The 19,410-nt window shown below is 46.1% G+C and overlaps 1 protein-coding gene across 6 annotated transcripts in view; it reads right to left on the bottom strand.

Annotated features, from left to right (window-relative positions):
• WDFY4 (WDFY family member 4) overlaps nt 1-19,410 on the bottom strand; it is a 295,803-nt gene that overhangs the window by 142,910 nt on the left and 133,483 nt on the right. For 5 of the 6 annotated variants that reach the window (XM_040485696.1, XM_040485698.1, XM_040485701.1 and 2 more), the window contains 8 exons: nt 16,739-16,903; nt 13,740-13,943; nt 12,925-13,039; nt 11,500-11,657; nt 8,191-8,429; nt 5,852-5,973; nt 3,042-3,227; nt 1,541-1,677 (listed from right to left, as the gene is read on the bottom strand). In XM_040485696.1, coding sequence (XP_040341630.1) covers nt 1,541-1,677; nt 3,042-3,227; nt 5,852-5,973; nt 8,191-8,429; nt 11,500-11,657; nt 12,925-13,039; nt 13,740-13,943; nt 16,739-16,903 — 1,326 coding nt within the window. The remainder of the gene's footprint in view (nt 1-1,540; nt 1,678-3,041; nt 3,228-5,851; nt 5,974-8,190; nt 8,430-11,499; nt 11,658-12,924; nt 13,040-13,739; nt 13,944-16,738; nt 16,904-19,410) is intronic. The other variant, XM_040485699.1, reaches the window with a different exon arrangement.

The following is a 19,410-nucleotide window of genomic DNA, read 5'->3' as shown; positions in this document are numbered from 1 at the left end:
TCCCTTCTATGTTTGTGCTCTGTCTCCCTATGTCCTAAATCCTCTTGTTTCTGAAGCTCGGAAAGAAGAAAGTCTCCTTCCCGGGCTACCTGAGCAGTTACAGGCAGCCCGAATTCCTCTCTTCTCCGCCACATCTGATGACAGTACCCTCCCATCAGTCACTGGCCACAATGGACAACGGAGCCATTGAGACAGCAGAGCCCACATTCTGAGCAGGGGGGATTTGGAGTCAACCTCATTTTCCAAAGTTACGTGGGCAGAAAGCTCCAGCTGTGTAATGGGTCTATCAACCATCGATTCCACCTCCCTGGGGAGCCCCTTCCCACAGTTTCCCACAGTTACCTGTCCCCTCGTGGAGACAAGGAGATAAAGACTCAGGGAAGTTAAGTAAATGACCCAACGTTTCCTAATCCCAAGGCCATGTCCATTCAATGACCACAGTCTGCCTCTGAAAATAAGTGACTCCAGCATTAGAATATATGACACATTGTGCTTCTCAAGAAGAGCCTCAGTAATATTTCTAGTCCTATATGCACCTGCAGAACCTTGCCACTTCCCCCACCAGAAGGTAGAGTCTATTTCTGCCCCCCCTGCCCCCCGCCACCTTGAACCCAGGCAGAATTGTGTGCCTGTCTTGACCAAAGGAATGCAACAGAGGTGAAGCTACGTCATGGAAGGCGATTATTCTGCCTGACTCTCTCTCTCTCTCTCTCTCTCTCTCTCTCTCTCTCTCTCTGTATCTGTATCTCTCTGTATCTGTCCGTCTGTCTGTCTGTATCTCCTTCCCCCTTATTTGGAAATTAGCCCTTGAAACCCAGCCTCCAGGTTGTAAGGAAGCCCAGGACCTATGGAGAAGCCAGGTATAGGTATTCCAGACAGCAGTCTCAGCTAAGGTCTCAGACTGAAGTCAGCAGCAACCATCAGTTGTGTGAGTAAATGAGCCTTCCAAGGATCCCAGCCAAGGCCCCAGACATGATGGAGTAGAGGCACCTCCCCACCCCTTCCGTGCTCCAAATTCCTTACAACAGCATCCATGATCACAAAAACCCATTGTTGGTGCCACTGAGTTTTAGGATGGTTTGTCATAGAGCTTTAAAGAAATTAATTTCAGAAAAACCCGACAACTCAGCCCCACATAGTCAAGAGGATCCACCACTACATCTCCTGGCAATGGTGCCAATGTTTTTGACCCCTTTGTTGAGTCCACACATACGGCTCTTACTGAACTGTGGGCTAGTGCTCTCTGAGCACACCTGACTCAAAAGGAGAATAGCAAGTAACACTGGTTCGGGTTTTCATACCGTAAGCAACCCCTGCTCTTGGAGCTCCAGGGGAGCCCATAGTCACTTCAAGTTAAAGCCAGCCTAAGACCTGGTTCCCCTACATGTAGCTGCAACTGGGAAATCACATGCATAACCTTAAATGCTCAGAAGAACATGGAATTGAGTCATACCCAGCAACAACAGAGAGAGAAGACATGACTCACGGGATCTGAAACAAATGCCTGATGCTTCTCCAAGGAAGAGGGATCTGAGCTCACCTCTGTCTTGCACTCAGGGTCCTTGGCCTGCCTCCCGGGCATCAGCCTCATGGCTGAAGACAAGCTGCCACTCCACGAGGAGACCTTACTCGGATGTCCCACATTCGAGCGGCTGGCCAGCGACTTCTTCTCAGATGCTAGGAACAGGGAAGCAAAAACTGTCAGAGGTGAAGTTGAAAGGAGGATACACACTATTTTGCAACTGGCTTGGCTTTCAAAGGGCCATCCAGGGTCACAAGCCTCTTGCACCTCCTCCAGTAAAGAAAACAGCCCAGGCTACAAGCTTACACTGCCGTCTTCTAAGAAATTCAGTGTGGGTTTCAGGGTCACCAGACCTGGCTTAGACCCCTAGCTCCACTGACTCAAAATGAGATGCTGGACAAGTTAGTTAAGTCCTTGAGCCTCAGTGTCCTCATCCTGCAAACTGGGAATAATAGCATCTAACCTCATTCTGGTGTCACGAAGAGTAATAAGATTATGTGTTTCAAACACAGGCCATCAAACATAAAGAATTTTCTGTATATGATTGTTGGCAACAAGAGAGCCATTTGTAAGCATGGGGTGCATCTCACCATTTTATTCACTACATGTGCATGGGGATATACGTCCTATTTTATTAACCTTTTCCCTGAAATGAAATCTGACACTTTGACCTCAAACTACACATGTATATACATAGGCATGTACATACATACGCATTTTCCAGGGTTAATTTGGAAAGCCGATAAATAAAAGTTCTATACCGCCGGGCAGTCTGGGATGACACACATGGAAGTAACTAACTCCTGAGTCACTGTCAATGTTGTGATGCTAGAAGACTTCAAACAAGTACGTGAGCCATAATTCGAGAGCAATGACCACTTTAAAAACAAAATTGAGGGGTGACTGGTTGGCTCAGTCGGTAGAACATGTGACTCTCGATCTTGGGGTTGTGAGCTCAAACCCCACACTGGGTATAGAGATTACTTAAAAATAAAATATTTTAAACAATTAAAAAAATAAAAACAAAATTAAAACATCATTCCTGTAGGTGCAATAACTCATATGAGGGGGGAAATGCTGAATCACTGAAAGAATGCAAGTGTCATTAATATCTTAGGGATGAAAACTCTCACTTGAAACATGAAGAACCTGGGAATCCAGGTCACTGCATGATTTGGTGGCAAGGTTTCAAAGCTGGTAGGTGAATATCAGGACAGGACCTAGAATCCTAAGCTCTAGGCTAGACATGGTAGACAGAGCTAGACATCTAGCTCTGACATGGCACACTCTCTAAGAGATTACTAGAATCTGCTTGCACCTCTGGCCTTCCTTTCACCCAAGATGCAAAGCAGCTTTCATTCTTCACACTCAAAGATGCATGAGGTTTCAGTAATCCCCACCAAAGGGATGAGAGAGGAGGTCTGGGTGGAAAAGGCTCTAGGCCCTGAGTGGAACTTTGGGCAAATCCACATCTATGAGACTCAGCAGTCCTGTTCCCTGGAGCCAAGTGGACAGAGACCTAAGTAATGCTGCCAGGCCTTGAGCATCGTCTCCTCCCAGAGTGGGGTAATCTCTTCAATCTTCACTTCTCTGTCTCCAGGTTTCACAGAGAGATCAATCTTGAAGGTGTCCTCCAGCTCCTGCCGCCTCTGTGCCACGAGCTGCTGCCACAGGGTCCGCACTGTCTTTTGGATGTTGTGCTGGACTAACAGAGAGAGTATATCACACAATCAGGATGGCCTCAGTGCCTGTCCCAGCAAAGGCCAGAAATGATGTATCACGGCTGCTTTTATTGCATCTTTCTTGAATATCACTCAAGCTTTGCAACTTCCAGCCAGAAAGCAGTCAGTATGTAGACAATGCTACCAACATCCATGTGGGCTGGCCTTTCCCCCACCTCTAACTGCCCACCACCAGGTCCTGTCTGCCTCGTATGTTCAGAGCTGGGAGACACGATTGATGGGCACAAGAAATCTCTTTCTCCCATTCCCAAGTTTCATTAAATACCAACGGGAAAAATACTTATGTAAGCTCTAGGTAACCAAATACCACCCCCAACAGCTCCTTCCAATGTACCTTCTATGTTGAGCCCTCAAAGGAATGGACACCAAACCCAAGACTGTGCCTAGGGACCTAGGACCCAAGCCAGTCCTCTTTCCTGGCACTGCATCATGCTTCCCACTGCCCAACAATCTCAATGCCCTGGATTTGCCCAGATATGAGCCAATCTACCAGGCCAGTTCTACCTGCTATGCCCCATAATTATAATACCCTGAACATTGCCTAAACACCCTTGGATCTTGAACCACTGAATCACTCCTCTAGTACCAGCCCCTACAGTCTATTTTTTCCACCCTAGAAGGATGGACATTGCTCAGTCCACTCTTCTAGCTAGACCAAAATACAAATATTTATGTTGTAATTAACAGTGCGCCAGAGTATATTTTCAACTCATGAGAGTTTTAAGCACTGGATTTGGGCACCTATGTGACCAAAAAACAGAGGCCCTTGTGCCTACTATCTGGTATCACAATGTGAGTGGCACAGTCAACAAACCAAAATGGTGAAAGAAAGTCTGCTGAAGCTTCTTAGATCAAAACAGAGCAAGAGCTAGGGGCGCCTAGGTGGCTCCGTTGGTTAAGTGTCCGACTTCAGCTCAGGTCATGATCTCACAGTTCATGAGTTCCAGCCTCACATCAGGCTCTCACACGGAGACCACTTTGGATCCTCTGCCTCACTCTCTCTCAAAAATAAATAAACATTTGGGGTCCTGGGGTGGCTCAGTTGGTTAAGCGTCCGACTCTTGGTTTCAGTTCAGGTCATGATCTCACGGTTCATGAGTTCGAGCCCTCCATTGGGCTCTACGCTGGCAGTGTGGTGCCTACTTTGGATTATCTCTCACCCTCTCTCTCTGCTCCTCCCCTGATCACACTCTCTCTGTCTCTCAAAATATTAATTAATTAATTAATTAAAAAATAAAAAATAGATAAACATTTTTTAAAAGATAAACATTTTTTTTTTTAATTTTTTTTTCAACGTTTATTTATTTTTGGGACAGAGAGAGACAGAGCACGAACGGGGGAGGGGCAGAGAGAGAGGGAGACACAGAATCTGAAACAGGCTCCAGGCTCTGAGCCGTCAGCCCAGAGCCTGACGCAGGGCTCGAACTCATGGACCGCGAGATCGTGACCTGGCTGAAGTCGGATGCTCAACCGACTGCGCCACCCAGGCGCCCCAAAGATAAACATATTTTTAAAAAAACATAAAAAATTTCTTTTTTAAATTTATTTTCTTTAAAAAAATTTTTTTTAAACGTTTATTTATTTTTGAGACAGAGAGAGACAGAGCATGAATGGGGGAGGGTCAGAGAGAGAGGAGGCACAGAATCCGAAACAGGTTCCAGGCTCTGAGCGGTCAGCACAGAGCCCGACGCGGGGCTCGAACTCATGGACCACGAGATCATGACCTGAGCTGAAGTCAGAGGCTTAACTGATTGGGCCACCCAGGCACCCCTCTTTTTTAAATTTATTTTCAAGTTAGCTAACATACAATGTAGTCTTGGCTTCAGTAGATTCCTGTGACTCATTGCTTACATACAACACCAAGTCCTTATCCCAACAAGTGCCCTCCTCAATGACCATCACCCACTTTCCCCACCCCCACTAACCCTCAGTTTGTTCTCTGTATTTAAGAGTCTCTTATGGTTTGCCTCCCTCTCTGCTTTTATCTTATTTTCCCTTTCCTTCCTCTATGGTCCTCTGTTAAATTTCTCAAATTCCACATATGGAATTTGATGGGTAAAAATCATATATCTGTCTTTCTCTGACTGACTTATTTCACTTAGCATAATACCCTCCAGTTCCATTCACATTGTTGCAAATGGCCAGATTTCATTTAAAAAGAGCAATTTCTAAACACATGGATCTGGCTGCTACTTTTTTTTTTTTTTTTTTTTTTTTTTTTTTTTTTACAAATTGCCAACCACCTTTACTTGATTTGATGTAAGCAAATTTAAAAAATGAACTCAATCAAGCCAAAAATATCATAGAAATAATGAGTTTATTGACTCCATTTTCTAGAGAAGAAAGTTGAGAGAGAGCTTGGTAAAGGACTGAACAAGAGGAGGTGACATTCCAGTTCCCATATCTAGCGATCCAAAGGAAAATTCAAGAGACCTGAGAAGTGAAATCAACTTATGGTGAAATCCCTAGAATGTTAGTAAGTCACCAAGTTCTTAGTCTGACCAAGTCTCACAAAGCTGAAGAATGAAATCCAGAAGTTAGCACCACTCACCCACTCTCCCAAAAATAAACAACAAACAACATGTACCATCATTCAAACTTGGGAAGTCTTCCTCTCCTTTTTCTCTTACTTCTTCATTTGGAGAAAGAAAGACTTGATGATAAGGAGTCATTCTAGGCTTGGGTTCCAGTCCAAATCCTTCTGGATAACTAGGAGACAAGAGATTTTTCTTTTTTTTTTTAATTTTTTTTTTTCAACCTTTATTTATTTTTGGGACAGAGAGAGACAGAGCATGAACGGGGGAGGGGCAGAGAGAGAGGGAGACACAGAATCGGGAACAGGCTCCAGGCTCTGAGCCATCAGCCCAGAGCCCAACGTGGGGCTCGAACTCACGGACCGCGAGATCGTGACCTGGCTGAAGTCGGACGCTTAACCGACTGCGCCACCCAGGCGCCCCAAGAGATTTTTCACTATAAACTCCAGTTTCTTTAAGATCATTCCATTGTTCTTTATTACAAATAATCATCCTCTAAACTCAATACATATCAATTGGAAAAACTTGTCTAATCAAGTTAAAGCAAATATGTCATGGCAATTTTTGTGACAGATATTATACAATAGCATTCTGGAAAGTAGGAAAACTTCTTTTTTTTATTCTTGTTTTATTAAATCTAATCCAGGCTCCCAGCAGGCCTCCTGAACTCTCTCCTGGTTTCCCAACCATCAGGACTGGTCATCTGTTTTTGTAGACTCCCAAAGTATTGACCTCTACCTTCGTTTGGCCCTGATCTCATCCCACTTGGAAGGGGCCAGGCAAGCTTCATGGGCCTGTGACCTGTGCAGTTGTACAGGGTCCACACTCAGAAAGGCCCCATGCTTGGACTCTGCTGTCCCTGTCTTGAAATTCTTAGTAAATTTTGAACAACACATCTGCATTTTTTGCAGGATCCTGCACATCACGTAGCTGGTTCTAAGTGCAGGCATAGGGGTTTACATATTAGGTTTCCCATGAACCGTTTGCTCTGGGGCCCCTTCAATCATGTTAATGTCCACATGCCTTCTTCTCTGGGCCCCGTCAATCAACCAAGCAGAATAGACACTCAGTACATGTTTGTGGATTGAACCAAAAACGACACACAAGGAAATGAAAATATACCATTATATGAGAATATCCATTCTTAAAATTTCTAGGATAAAGTCCCTATAGATTTTAAGGCCATTTAGCTACCCAGAGGGATCTGAGGAAGGTGGAAATCCAAACATACACATAGAGTGGCATCTGCCATTCTTACCTATGCTTCCAATATGGATAGACTTAATTCTTAAAATACAAACAAGAGAGAAGACCCTCCCAATTTAAGCTACCAAAAATGGGTTCTTTTATTTCACACAAATAAAATAGCAAATGCCTCCTCTGGGCTAGGAGTGTTTTGCAGTGATTTCCAGGGAGTTTTAAGACAAGTCAAGTCTAGAGTTTTGTAACATCCAATAGTCAATTTGACAGAATTTTTGGATTTTTTTTCAAGTAGTAAGACATAATAGGTACTGGTATAAAAACAACAACAACAACAACACAAAGACAAGAGCAAAGTGTAATCTCCCATAGCCCACCTTTCCTCTACGCTCAACATGGCTCTATTAGTAACATAGCATTTATGGGGCAACTGGGTGGCTCAGTCGGTTAAGCTAGATTTCGGCTCAGGTCTTGATCTCACGGTCTGTGGGTTCAAGCCCCGCATTGAGCTTTGTGTGCTGACAGCCTACTTGAGATTCTCTTTTTCAAAAGTAAATAAACATTTTTTAAAAAGAGAGAGATAGCATTTGTAAGCATATAATCCCAAGGCACTGCTGATACAGAACATTCACACATGAAAAAAAAGAAAGTGCATATACACAGAAAAATCTAACATACTTCAAACTTCGGACTTCAAGAAAAGGATTTAACGAAACTTATTTAAATTTCTTTTTATTAGTATTTCCTATACAAGTGTGCTTACGGATATCATTTTGTATCACAAATTGTGTGTGTGTGTAATTTTTTCTGCAAGAAAATTATGCCCGCCTTGCATGATACAATTTATTATATATTTTTCCATTCTAAGAGTGCATTTATCAAATGTTAATATTTCTAAAATCTGGCTGCATAATAAAATCAATGTGTATATTCAATGTCAAGCTTCCTGCCCCTAAAATGAAATCAATAACATATCTTACAACCTGAGAATTGTGGAAAAGGGGTAAATTATTAATCCATGATGATTCTTGCTGCTCAGTCACATGGACAGATTATCAAACACTGCCCATAATTTGGACAACCAGATAACCGATACATATACCATTTGTATTGGCCCCAATCAAGTGTCCCTCTAAAGCTTTCTTCTCTGCATTGACCACCAGTAGGCAGGAAACAAGTAAGCAGTCCTTACCTTCTCTCATTGAGCAGCAAAAAACAATACATGAGACACAGGAGGAAGCTGGTGTTGGAATTATAGGTGGCAAAGATAATGTCCCAGTGTTCCTGTAGGAAGCCCAAGACGCTGAGAAGACTAAGGCATTCAGAGAGCGATTGCTGGGGCTTGGACAGGCAGTAAAGAATGACTTTATTTAAACTGCTGTACAAAGCACTGATGATAGCATCCCTTGGAGAAGAGGCATTCTCGATGACCTGTGTCATAAAATAAACACACATACACACACGCATACTTGTGAACACTTTGTGAGTTTAAATGCTAACCGAGTTAACTGAGAAAATGATACAATCTTAGAATCTCTTTTGGATTTCAAAAAGTTGACATGATCTGAAATTCAAACAGGGCTACTTTCCTCTACCTCTGAGCTTCTATTTAAGTGAATGATCACTAAAGTAAACTCAAAAACATAGATTTATCAAAAACTTGTGCTGAAAAGAAATTTTAAAAACATAAAAATTAAAATTAAAAATTAAAAAGTTAAAAAAAATAAAAGAAATGAAAAGCTTACCACCATCATATTATAAAAAATAGATGGGAACCAGAAATTTCTGAAATACTGGTAACATGGTTGACATTCAGCGTATGAGAACATGCTATTTATAGTGTTTAATTTTTAAAAAATATTATTAACTATTAATAGTATTTATACAGAGAGTGTTTACACTTAGCAGGATCATGCTAAGCATTTTTGCATCCATGAACATGAACTGTTCATTTAAACATCATAATAAAATGAAGTGAGCATTAAGATTATCCTACTTCAGGGATAAGGAGGCTGAGGGTCAGAGAGCTTAAGTGGTCAGCAAGGGTGAAACCCACATCAGACATTGAGTCGTTCTCTTAACCACTGTATCATGTAACAGAGATGGGAGTCCAACAAATTGTAGTACATGAGAAACTTAGAGGGGGAAGGCAGAAGGTCCTGATCTGTAGCCTTAACACTGATTGGTCCATCCATCTGTTTGGTTTCCTTGCTTCATTGTAACTAACAAATAAAAAGTCCTGGAGATCTAATGCACAGCATAGTGATTATAGACAATAATACTGTCTTATAAACTTTAAAGGTGCTAAGAGACCAGATCTTAATTGTTCCCACCACAAAAACGAAATGATAATTACGTGACTTGATAGAGGTGTTAGCTAACACTATGGTGGTGATCCTATTGCGATATATAGATGTATCAAATCAACATTAAACTTATATTCTGTTATATGGTAATTATATCTCAATAGGAACAAATCAGAAATTTTTAAAAACAAAAGACTCCATAGCCAAAAACTATGTGCAAAGTGTTTCAGTCTACTAGAGAGATCATTCGTTAACTATAGATTGCTCTCTTAGAATTACATCGGTAATGTAAGAATTTATACCAGTGAATTTAAGTTTTATTTAAATCTGCTGGAATTTGGGATTTATGTTTTTATCATCATCCTGTCCTGCTCCTCAGATGGGTCACATCTGTCAACCTGAGGTTGAGGTTTGTGAGAGTCACAGGCAGTGAGCAGGAGAGAAGGATGACGGATGTGTGAGGAGCTTAGTCTGGCCTGGAACCCCCTGAAGGCACATCAGTCCCAGTGGGCACCCACTCTGAGTGCCAGTGGGCACCCACTCCCTTTACACTGGGGAGCTACTATTCATTGGATGTTTGCATCCCCCCAGAACACATATATTGAAACCCCAGGTCAGGTCTCTGGGAGGTAAGTAGGTCATGAGGGTGGAACCCTCATGGTGGGATTAGTGCCCTTATAAGAAAAGACAAGAAAGAGCTTGCTTCCTCTCTTTCTCCAGCCCATGAGGATACAGGCAGAAGATGGCCATCTGCAAACCAGGAAGAGAGCTCTCCCCAGACACCAGATCTGCTGGCGCCTTGACCTTGGACTTCCCAACCTCTAGAACTGTGAGAAAGGATGTCTTTTGTTCAGCTGCCCAGCCCATAATGTTGTCAAAGTGGCCTGAGCCAAGTAAGACGGGACCTCAGTGGCTTCCTTCGTTTCTCAACACAACGTCCCAACAATCTGATTCTAATCCCCTCAGAGACGACAAGGGATATCTCTCCCATCTTGGGGTTTTTCTTGAGAAAGCATCTGAATGCATTCTGTTCGGGCTTGCCCAGAAATGTGCATCAGTCAGAATGACTATTGCCCTAGGAAATGTGCCAAGGCCCAGTCCTGGGGTCTGGGGTTGACTGCAGAGACAGAGGTGTTGGGGACACTGACGTCACCCTCTCTACAAAGCATGAATCCCCCTGGGTTCTGCTGCAGAGGACATGCCAAGAATGACTGGCAGGAGTTTCTGGAGGCAGATTTCAGCTTTCCAGCATTCACTGGTGCCCCACTGGCTGGGACTGCCTCACACCATCATGAGCTCCTCAGACAGGGAGGGCTCAAAAAAAGACTGAATGACCACTTGTCAGGAAAGGTTCCCAGAATGTGAGGTGAGGACAAAGTAAAGGGTTCAACTCTAGAATTTTGAGAGTGTGATTCTGTGTGTGTGCACACATGTACAATAAAGAACGCGTGCACATGTACACACACATGCTTACGTCTAAAGGTGTATGTATAGGCACGCATTTGCACGTGTGGGTGTGTATGTAGATCCATCTGGGGAGGGAAGGAGAGCACAGCGGGAATAATAGGGCTAGGAAAAAGTACTCTTGTGGCAATTCAGGAAAGCCCACATGTGACCCATGGAGGTGCATATTAAGAATGAAATGAAATAATGGGGCGCCTGGGTGGCGCAGTCAGTTAAGCGTCCGACTTCAGCCAGGTCACGATCTCACGGTCCGTGAGTTCGAGCCCCGCGTCGGGCTCTGGGCTGATGGCTCAGAGCCTGGAGCCTGTTTCCGATTCTGTGTCTCCCTCTCTCTCTGCCCCTCGCCCATTCATGCTCTGTCTCTCTCTGTCCCAAAAATAAATAAACGTTGAAAAAAAAATTAAAAAAAAAAAAAGAATGAAATGAAATAAGTCTTTTGGAAATAAAGAGCTTTTTGGACCTTTGTTGCTCAGGTGCCAGCACAGGGGGCTGCAGCTCTCAGTCACTGAGATGGATCTCAGGTGGCCTGAGGTTAAGAGCCCTGCAGGATACTCGACATCCACCCGGTGCTACCTAGGCCATCAAGGTCCTCTTTCCTCTTACCCATCATGGAATCTATTTCCAGAAAGGACAGCAGGGCCAACTGGACCGACCAGATAGCAGCCAACAGTGAGTCACTTGGTGGGTCAGTGGGAGTTTCTCCCCCACCATGGCCAGCCCAGGGTTCTTACCAACATGATGTGGTCTATGACGAAGAGAAGAATGTGTCTGGGGTCAGCTGAGAACATCCCACTGTATAGTTTCTCCACCAGCTTCTGGGTGAAGTAGGAGATGCTTGCGAGTGAAGGAGTCAAAGCAGCTTCTGCATTCGGCTGAGGCTCTTTACTGCCTGGGAGTGGGGGTGGGAGGACACAGACCAGGTCTGAGAAATCATCAGACTTCAAATGGTCTTCTCTCCACGACAGTCTTCAAGCCCCTCACGGTAACCAACCACATCTCACTCACCTCTGTATACCCCATTGTAACCTTCTGTATACCCTGTTGCTGGAAAATGGGGTCTTACACACAGTAGGTGCCCGATGTACACACATTTTTTTTCTCAAAAAAAAAAATAGGTCTTTAACAATGTAGTCAGTCATATAAACCAAGTGGGGAGAAGGCAGACGAGGAGCAGCATTTCTTCCAGTAGGCATTTGGGGGGAGGGGGAGGAGCATTTAAGTCATATGGTAAATGGGAAGGCTGTCATGGTGACCCGAGGCCCTGTTGGGACAGAGGATAAAGGGACAGAGGATAAAGCTGCCACGTTGAACTGTCTGTGCTCACCATCATGGCAGGCACTGTGTTCAGATGGGGATGTGATGGTCTCAGCTAATTCTTATAACGACCCCCTGAGTTAGCCACAACTGCCATCCTCACTCACAGCTTCAGGCACCTGCCCTGAGTCACATCGCCATCTAGTGACAGAGCCAAGAGCAGAAGTGGGAATAGCAAGTTTACGCTTTTCACTGCTCTACCTTACTGCCCTTCCCCAAGAAAGACCAAAAGTCAGGGTTGCCACGTTGTGGGGCAAGGAAGAGTCCAGAAGATAAGTAAGCCATGTCACTAAGGATTCCATGGCTCAGAAACCACAGAGAGGACTTTTGTTTAATCTTGTTGGGAAGGTACAGCTTCTCTGGAACTAAGTATTCTGAAGAAATCTTCAGTCTGAACTTCTTAGGGGCAATGGCAGTGTCTTCATCCAGGTTCGTCCATTTAAGAAACACTTGCTGTGCCCAGTCTTGGGTGCAGAGAGCAAGATGCTGAGCAGAAGAATGTTAAATTCCAGTCGACATTTTGACTTCCCTCATGGGAAGAGGCCAATCCTACTGAAGCCAGAGGAGAACTGATTTTAGCTCAGAGGCCTTCTGATGGCAGGGGTGTCATGGAGAGTGGAAAGCATGCCTCCCCTGGGGCCTCGAGGCAGCTTTTGGGAGGTCTTATCACAGAGTCATGGAGGGGCTGACGTGCAGGTGGAAGACGTCTTCCCATGGCTCCTAAGAAACACTGCAGCATTGTGACCCGGAGGCTAGGTCAGTAGCTGGTGGGCACACTGGCTTTCCTGCTCAGCTTCCAGAAGCTTTGTGTCATAAAGGAGGAGAAAGTCACCCCCACTCACCTCTGAGCATGGGCATGTTGCCTCCACTCATCGTGTGAAATATTTCCATGGTGGAAAGCAGGACCTCAGATTGGAAATCCCGTTTCTGTTGGCTGGTGGCATTGTCTGGAGAAGCCTGGAAGCATACTGGGGACTGAGAGAGTGGCCACACGACCATCATGTCCACTTAGTGCTCACTGGCTCATACGCTAATACTACATCTGCTGGGAGTGTAGGCTGCAGAGAGCTCACAACTATCCTTCTCCAGGGCACTGCCCTCTGCTGATGAAATTGCCTCACCGGTGAGGTGATGCCCCCTTGCTGGATGGAGGAAGCAAGTTGTGGAACACCCAGAGGCAATGACTACCAGGCAGATGCCTCAAGGTGAGGCCAACTCTGGGACGCACATAGCACACCTGTGTTCCCCATGGGACCAGGCTGTGGTTGAGACCATTTCTTAGCTAGCTTCTCCCCCATCTCCTTCTGCATTCCTTCCCTGCTTCCCCGGAAAGCAGAGCCCCCGGTAAGTCACTTCCCCAAAATCCCTGCTTCAGGTTCCCTCTGGAAACCTGGCTAAAATCTGCCCTCTTCCATCTATTCACATGCTGCTTGGTGAGTTCCCTGCTGTGCAAAGGGTCTATGGTTCCCACCATATCACTGCTGTCCCAGAAAATGTTCTCAACCACCAGCCAAGGAGGCTCACCGACAGACCTAGGTGAGCTCTCAAAACACATCAGCTCTCAGGTCTCCTTGGGCATACCCTGCCCTTGTGGTGCCCATGCCCTCCCAGACCTGTTCCCACAGCACGTGGCCCAACAACACCCTTTCCAACTCACCTCCAGGAGCACTTCCAATGGCAGCCACTGCTTGGGATTGGAGGCCACCAGCAAGAGCTCCCTCAAGAGCAGCTGCGTGAAATCCCTCAGCTGCTTCCGGGCAGGATGTGACTTGGCAGGAGCCTGTAGGCCCTCTGCAATGCTGTCGCCTTCAGTCGCAACCCCAGGGTTGCTGGCGTTCTGGGCAGGCTGAGTCATGGGCTCCTCAAAGACAAGAGAATCCCAGCATGAGCAGCCCGCCCCGCCTCAAAGTGCTTTCACATTCACCTCTGAGGTGTGCACAGGTGGGATTCTTATTAAACCCATTAACACATAAGGAAATCAAGGCTCTGAGGAGGAAAGAGACTTTTCCAGAGTCCCACTGCTTATGAGGTGGCGGGCTATGGTCTCTGGACACGAGATAGGTGGGAGCCATGGAAAGAACCAGAGCATTGAGCAAGAGAGGGCTGCAGTGGTAAGCAATGAAGCCCAGGGTGTGTCCTGGGCAGACCACTCCCCTCCTCAGAGCCACAGCTCACCATCAGCCACGTGGCAATGATGAAAAGGACCCACAAAGACATGTGAAGATACAATGAGAGAACAGCACATATGACAAGGCCTGGCCCCATGAACTATGGTCAAGAAATCCTGTTCCCACCTCCTGGTGGAGACCTCACTCACCTTTACTGCCTGCCAGGCTCGGCTGATGTTGACAGACAGGACCCTCAGGTGAGAGAAGCAGGACTTCCTCAAGTCCTGGCATCCAAGTCCCTGAAGCACCTTGGCCTTCACTTTCTCATTTTTATGTTTATAAAAATATTGGGAGATCAATGAGGCAGGGGTCATCGGCTCAGATGCGTCCAGGAAGACATGGGGACGCTGGGAGGCCAAATGACACATCCAAGGACATACGGCTGGGGGCTTCTGACTCCTGGCCCATGAACTTTTCATGCACATTCATCTGTCAGCACCTCCCTTTGCTCATTCATAAAATTAACACAGCCATTCTTAATTAAGCCATAAAATGAATTTAATGGCACCTAGGGAGGTGGTGACTGCATTAATTAGCTCCATGCGGCCTTGACTGGAAAGATGCCATATATATTCACAGCATATCAAAGCTTTGTGGCCACCAGCCTTCTGCGTGAAGAGGGCTTGTCACACTTTCTGTACAACAAAGGCCTTTTGAAGCTGACTTGGAGCTGGGACAAGGCTAGGAGGTGTGGGGATAAGTGCTCTGACACTGGAGCCAGGAGCCCCAAGACAGGGTCTGGCTCATCTGCAGTCACTGGGGAGGTGACTTTGGGCCAGGCTTGCCCCCAGGCAGGAACTGTTGAGTATGAGGAGGAAGAGCCCCGCGTCAGAGTGTGCTCCAGAGCTGCGGGCAGGCGGCCGGCTGGAACCCCGACTTAGCAGGCAGATGGCAAGCCTGGCCTGTGGGTGTAGGAGCTGAGGTGGGGACCTGGGCCGAGAATGTCAGGCCGTGGACTTTAGGGTCCCGGCCACCTCCAGAGGCCCCAGTCTGGGGGGTTGGGGAGGGGTGGTCTGTAGGACTGTCCTTCCTCCCTGCCTGGCCTAGGGGCACCTGGCTTCTGTCCCATCCACCACCTCTCCAGGGCTGTCCATAGTGACTTCCTTTGCTCTTTATTGCATCTTTTTTTAGCATTTACTTTCCCCATATGTTCCTTTAGTTGGTATTAGCCCACCAAACCATTTTATCTTCTTGCAAATCTTCTAATCTTTGTATTTAGTTTTTTCATTAAAGCTAGTTACTCAAACTTTATTTGGCCATTGAATTGTATTTTAAACTGACTGATGCAAAGGACATGAGCCTTGGGGTGAGAGAGTGAGGTTTCAATCTTGGCTCTGTCACTCGTGAATCATGTAAACTATAGCCAGTTTCATTCTCTCAACTGTTTTGTGAGATGGGTCTTACGGCTCCCACTAAACACAGCAGAAACTGGCCAGTCCCGCTCGGCCTCTCTGGATCTCACTCTCCTCTTACAGACACCACCTGCCCAGGGTGCTAGTACGGTTAACCCAAGCACCAGGCTCAGGACTGCTGCAGGTGCTCAGTAGATGCTGTCTGTCACCATGAACACACTTCTAGAAAAGATTAACTGAAAGAGCACGTTCGTTCATTCATTTGGTTGTTGAGCAAATAATTATGGGGCAAATATTACACACCCACACGGCACATGGCATGGCTTCTAAACCTCCCACTTATGCTTCTAAACCTTCTAAACCTTCCACAGCATGCTTTCTAACATGTTTCTTTAGCTATGGTTATGGATTCGGAGACAGGCGTCATAGTTCACCTTCCCTGCGGGGCAGTCTCAGGTTCCTACTGCACTGTGGTAGGGGCAATGAGGGGAGGTCTTTCTGCCCTTCCTCTCCTGCCCCTGCCTTCCCTTCACACTGTCCTTACCTGCTCCTCTCAGCTCCTAGATGCTCCGAGCCCACTGGGCTCCCTTGGCCTGCTGGGCCCCTCTTCCTGTGGCCTACATGCACACCATGTTCTCAGGACCCAGTCGGCCCCCTGCCCTTCCAACATCAGCTTGTCTGGCTCTAAGCTGAGCCCTCAGCAAACCCTCTGACTGCACGGAGTCCTGAGTCGTGGACTGCAAACAGGATGAGGGTCCTGAGACCAGAAGACGGGACATTCCTGTTCCCCGTCCCCTGGCTGGTGCATAGGCCACTGGCCTCCTGGGATGTAACTTGTTGTTTCACCTTAGCAGTGGGGATATTCCATATAGAACTGGATTCCGTCTACCTCAAATTTCTCATTACGGAGACTCCTGACAACTCAAAAAATTACTGAATCTCAGAACTCAGAACTCAAGCTGCATCTCAGCCAAGAAAAGGAAAATTACCCAAGTTGTTTACTTAATGTTTCAGGCAAGTGGCCTTAAAACGTATTTTAACTTGGGGTGGAGGTAGGGAGGAATTTTGCCCTTCGCCCTTGAAGCATGATGACACTCACCCCTGCTCTCACTGGGCAGGGCAGTGGCATGTCCTACCTTGTGGGTTCCCAGAGGGAAGGTGACAGCAGCCAACGTCTGGAGGAACTCCGGGGCCCGCCAGGAAGGGTCCTGGGGGTAGGTGCTGTGCACAAGGCCAAGGAAGTGCAGCACGCTGGCAGGGTAGGTCTGTTCCCAGGCATCATCTCCAGAGCCTGCTGAGGGCTGAAGACATACTTCATAAGAGGCGATGCATGGGAGCATGACTATGGCTGCAGGGGAGCCAGAGGATTTGAAATCTAGGCATTTCTGAGACTTTCAACAAGACGCCTAATTGCAAGACACCTAAGTCAATGGATTAGTGAGGGATACCGGCCTTCAGCTGGGGAAGGGTTTAACACGTGTAGACATTGTTCCAAAGGCTTCACACACATTCCTCTTCTCCCCTCACAGCAACCCTCTGAAGTAAGTTCTACATCTACTTCTATTTTACAGATGGGAAGACAGAGGCACAGAGCAGTTAAGTAGCTTGCCAAAGGTCACCCGACAGGTAAGGGACAGAGCCAGGAATTGAACCCAGGCAATCTGGCTACAAAGTCTGGCTGTCTTCCTTATACTACCTGTATGTGATTAGACACGGCCTCTGTGTTCAAGGAACTTGCCAGTAAGAGTCAACTCCAGCCTTCCGCAGCCCAGTGCTAATACTTCCAGCTGTAGACCCTACCCTGGCTAATATCGGTACAAACCTTGTCTGAGGTTGGCAGGTCTTGAGGAGCCCCTTCCCCACCAGCCAGGGGTCTGGAATGGACCATGTTACGCTGAACTGATAACCAGTATCCTGAGGGGATCTGGGCACCTGTTTGCCAGCACACCAGAACTTGGCCTTGGCCATATGGCCGAGCCTCCATCTTGGCTGCACACAAGTGCCACACTGAAGGCCAGTTCCCTTGAGCAGTCATGACCAGTCACTTTGTCTGGAGACTGACTCCAGCCACAGTATGTCCAGTGGCTGCCTGAGGTCCTGCTATATCCTGAATGGATAGTCCGGAAATTGAAAATTTACTAACCTTAATATTAGAGTCACCCAACAATGGCGCCACGCCAACAACTAGACTGAATTGGACTCAGCCTCCTCCTACAGATGTTATAGGTGGATGTCAGGTTCCTCAGCCCTAGCCTCCCCCATCTGTGGCTTCTCATCTTCCCAGCGGCTTGCCTCGAGTCCTGGCTGTATGTACCTGAGTTAAGATGTCATGTTTACCAAGTAGCTACCAAGGACTTGGAACTGACAAACCTAATTGTGGAAACAAAGGCAGCATGCATGGAACCATTAGAGAGCAGTTTAAAATCCCCTTCACAGGATTTTGGTGAGAGTCTGGTTTGCGCTAAGCAGGTAGACAGAGACACTGCTTCCGAAGTCACCTGCATCTAGCAAATAATTATGGAGGTTCTTAGAGCACAGTGTCAGATTTATGGGAGATGCCAGAGCTCAGAGTTCCAAGGGCTTTTTCTGGAATTAGTGTGCCTGGTTCGGATGCTGCCTCTGCCACTTACTGATAGTGTAGCTTTGGACCAGTTCCTTAACCCCTCCAGCCCCCATTCTGTGAAACGAGGATCGCAATATGACCCATTTCAGAAGGTTGTTGTTGAGGATTAAAGGAAACATTTTACCACTTCAGGTTTATTTTCACAGTGACCAGCACAGGAGCTAAAAGTTAAGGTCACATATAAGACTTGGATTTTTGGGAGAGGAATGTGGATTCGATGCACTAACCAGAAGGGACCCCTGAAGATTCTTAGGCACGGCAGTGACCTGGGCTGTAATGCTGATGCCGGACCCACATGCGTCCACTGTGCCCTCACTCTGTGACCCTGCCTGAGTTAATCCCTGTAAGCTTTGGTTTCTATATCTGCGCAGTGGACATAATGCTGTCTGTTCCAAAGGATAGATGCACGCAGCAGAGTAGCTAACATCTAAAAGACTGACAACGTAAGACATGGGCCAGGATGTGGAGCAAATAGATATAAATCTTCTGCACAGCGAAGGAAACAATCAACAAAACTAAAAGACACCTGACGGGATGGGAGAAGATACTTGCAAATGACATATCAGATAAAGGGTTAGTATCTAAAATCTATAAAGGTATAGATTATCAAACTCAACACCCAAAAAACAAATAATCCAGTGAAGCAATGGGCAGAAGACACGAATAGACACTTTTCCAAAGAGGACATCCAGATGGATAGCAAATGCATGAAAAGATGCTCAACATCACACATCATCAGAGAAAATACAAATCAAAACCACAATGAGATACCACCTCACACCTGTCAGAATGGCTAACATTAACATCTCAGGAAACAACAGACGTTGGCGAGGATGAGTGGAAAGATGAACGCTTTCGCACTGTTGGTGAGAATGCAAACTGGTGCAGTCACTCTGGAAAACAGTATGGAGGTTCCTCAAAAAATTAAAAATACAACGACCCTATGACTCAGCAATTGCACTACTAGGTATTTATCCAAAGGATACAAAGATGATGATTTGAAAGGGCACGTGCGCCCCAATGTTGATAGCAGTGTTATAAACAATAGCCACATTATGGAAAGAGCCCAAATATGCATCAACTGATGAATGTATAAAGAATATGTGAGATATATATATATATATATATATACACTATATATACACATATATGATGGAATATTACTTGGCAATCAAAAAAATGAAA

The sequence above is a fragment of the Herpailurus yagouaroundi genome, unplaced genomic scaffold, assembly GCF_014898765.1.
Source record: "Herpailurus yagouaroundi ecotype Mexico unplaced genomic scaffold, PumYag 163, whole genome shotgun sequence".
NCBI classification, from domain to species: Eukaryota; Metazoa; Chordata; class Mammalia; order Carnivora; family Felidae; genus Herpailurus; species Herpailurus yagouaroundi.
Note: the sequence above shows the minus strand (reverse complement) of the source record. Positions and strands in the feature narration are given on the sequence as shown.